Source organism: Argentina silus, assembly GCF_951799395.1.
Source record: "Argentina silus genome assembly, chromosome: 18".
Taxonomy (NCBI): Eukaryota; Metazoa; Chordata; class Actinopteri; order Argentiniformes; family Argentinidae; genus Argentina; species Argentina silus.
In genome coordinates this window covers 17802243-17804742 of record NC_139672.1, presented here as the reverse complement: position 1 = coordinate 17804742, position 2500 = coordinate 17802243, and the positions used below count along the sequence as shown (strand labels likewise).

Genomic DNA, 2500 nt, shown 5'->3' with positions numbered 1-2500 from the left:
AGAGGGGGGGGAGAGACAGAGAGAGAGGGGGGGGGAGGGGGAGAGACAGAGAGAGGGAGACACACACTAGACAACACAGAACACTTGGCAAGCTAAGTGCTGAGTCGACTGGACCTGTGAAACAACATCAGACAGAACCTCCCTTCACTGTTAACGTGTCTGTTGTTAATGCTGTTATCATGTAGCGGTCTGTGGTGTGCTGTCTGTGATGTGGTGTGTTGTCTGTGGTCTGTGATGTGTGGTGTGTTGTCTGTGGTGTGTTGTCTGTGGTGTGTTGTCTGTGGTGTGTTGTGTGTTGTCTGTGGTGTGTGATGTGTTGTCTGTGATCTAATGTGTTGTGTGTCTGTTGTTGTCATGTAGAGGTCTGCGGTAGTCTGTGATGTGTTGTGTGTCTGTTATTAATATGAATGTTGTCTGTTGTGGTCTGTGTGTCTGTGGTTCCAGGAGTTTTCCTCCAGTCCTCAGTTCATCGTTGAAGGAGCCTCCAGAACAGACATCTGCCAGGGCGCGCTAGGTGAGGAAGATGATGATGATGATGATGATGATGATGACTCACTTCCTGGAGTCTAGAATGTGGTGGTAAACATTCAACAATGTTGAAGAGCAGAATGACAGTCATTCCTCCCAAGTCTGGCTCTGTATATCCAATCCAGTGAGTTTGTAAAACGCTAAGCTGTATGTCGGCTGTATGTAGGCTGTATGTAGGCTGTATGTCGGCTGTATGTCGGCTGTATGTCGGCTGTATGTCGGCTGTATGTCGGCTGTATGTAGGCTGTATGTCGGCTGTATGTAGGCTGTATGTCGGCTGTATGTAGGCTGTATGTCAGCTGTATGTAGGCTGTATGTCGGCTGTATGTCGGCTGTATGTAGGCTGTATGTCAGCTGTATGTAGGCTGTATGTCGGCTGTATGTCGGCTGTATGTAGGCTGTATGTCGGCTGTATGTAGGCTGTATGTCAGCTGTATGTAGGCTGTATGTCGGCTGTATGTAGGCTGTATGTCGGCTGTATGTAGGCTGTATGTCAGCTGTATGTAGGCTGTATGTCGGCTGTATGTAGGCTGTATGTCAGCTGTATGTAGGCTGTATGTCGGCTGTATGTAGGCTGTATGTCGGCTGTATGTAGGCTGTATGTCGGCTGTGTTTGTCTCCAGATATTTCCGTTGTCATGGTATTCTGTGATTGTGATGTCATCACTTTACCAGCGTATTCTAACTGCCATTCTCACAGCCAATCACAGCTGGTTTTGTAACACGTTTTCGTCGGCATGAAGAGGGTGTGTGCAGGTGTGTGTGTGCGTGCATAATGAGATCTTGTTTTGTAAAGAGTTTTCGTTGGCATGAAGAGGGAGAGGGTGTGTGTGTGTGTGTGTGTGTGTGTGTGTGTGTGTGTGTGTGTGTGTGTGTGTGTGTGTGTGTGTGTGTGTGTGTGTGTGTGTGTGTGTGTGTGTGTGTGTGTGTGTGTGTGTGTGTGTGTGTGTGTGTGTATACATATTTAAGAGTAAACTGAATGAGTCATTGGTCCAGTGTGACCAAGCCTAACCTGTTGTAGAGCCTGTTACACTGACACGTGTCCTACACACTGTACTGGAAGACACACACACACACACCCTCTCCCTCTTCATGCCAACGGAAACTCTTTACAAAACAGTCTTATTACAAAACAAGATTTCATTACACACACACACACACACCCTCTCCCTCTTCATGCCAAGCAATAGTAATTTATCAGATACAGATTATCACTCATCTGTACAACAACAGATTATCACTCATGCCTAGATACAGGATCATCCCTAACACTAACCTAGATACAGGATCATCCCTAACACTAACCTAGATACAGGATCATCCCTAACACTAACCTAGATACAGGATCATCCCTAACACTAACCTAGATACAGGATCATCCCTAACACTAACCTAGATACAGGATCATCCCTAACACTAACCTAGATACAGGATCATCCCTAACACTAACCTAGATACAGGATCATCCCTAACACTAACCTCGATACAGGATCATCCCTAACACTAACCTAGATACAGGATCATCCCTAACACTAACCTAGATACAGGATCATCCCTAACACTAACCTAGATACAGGATCATCCCTAACACTAACCTAGATACAGGATCATCTGGAGCTGATTTAATCCAGTCAGATGGTGTTAGATTGAGTTGTGCCTCTGATGTTTGTTCCAGTGAAAACAGACATTCCACTGAACACTTCTGTCACTGTCGTGTTCCATAGAAACCTGTTAGAGAGACAGACAGAGAGACAGACAGACAGACAGACAGACAGACAGACAGACAGACAGATAGACAGAGAGAGGTGTGTTGGAGCCTGAGTATGGAATGTTTCTGCCAGCCCTGTCATGCTAACTAACTATCTAACTAACTATCTAACTAACTATCTATCTAATTAACTAACTATCTAATTAACTAACTATCTAACTAACTATCTAACTATCTAACTAACTATCTAACTAACTATCTAACT

The 2500-nt window shown here is 44.9% G+C and overlaps 1 protein-coding gene across 1 annotated transcript in view; it reads left to right on the top strand.

Moving 5' to 3' along the window:
* The window catches only part of LOC310819003 (calpain-2 catalytic subunit-like), a 17146-nt gene that overhangs the window by 2013 nt on the left and 12633 nt on the right, over positions 1-2500 (top strand). The window contains exon 2 of the mRNA XM_083690169.1: positions 445-514. Within this exon, the coding sequence (XP_083546295.1) occupies positions 445-514 (70 nt within the window). The remainder of the gene's footprint in view (positions 1-444; positions 515-2500) is intronic.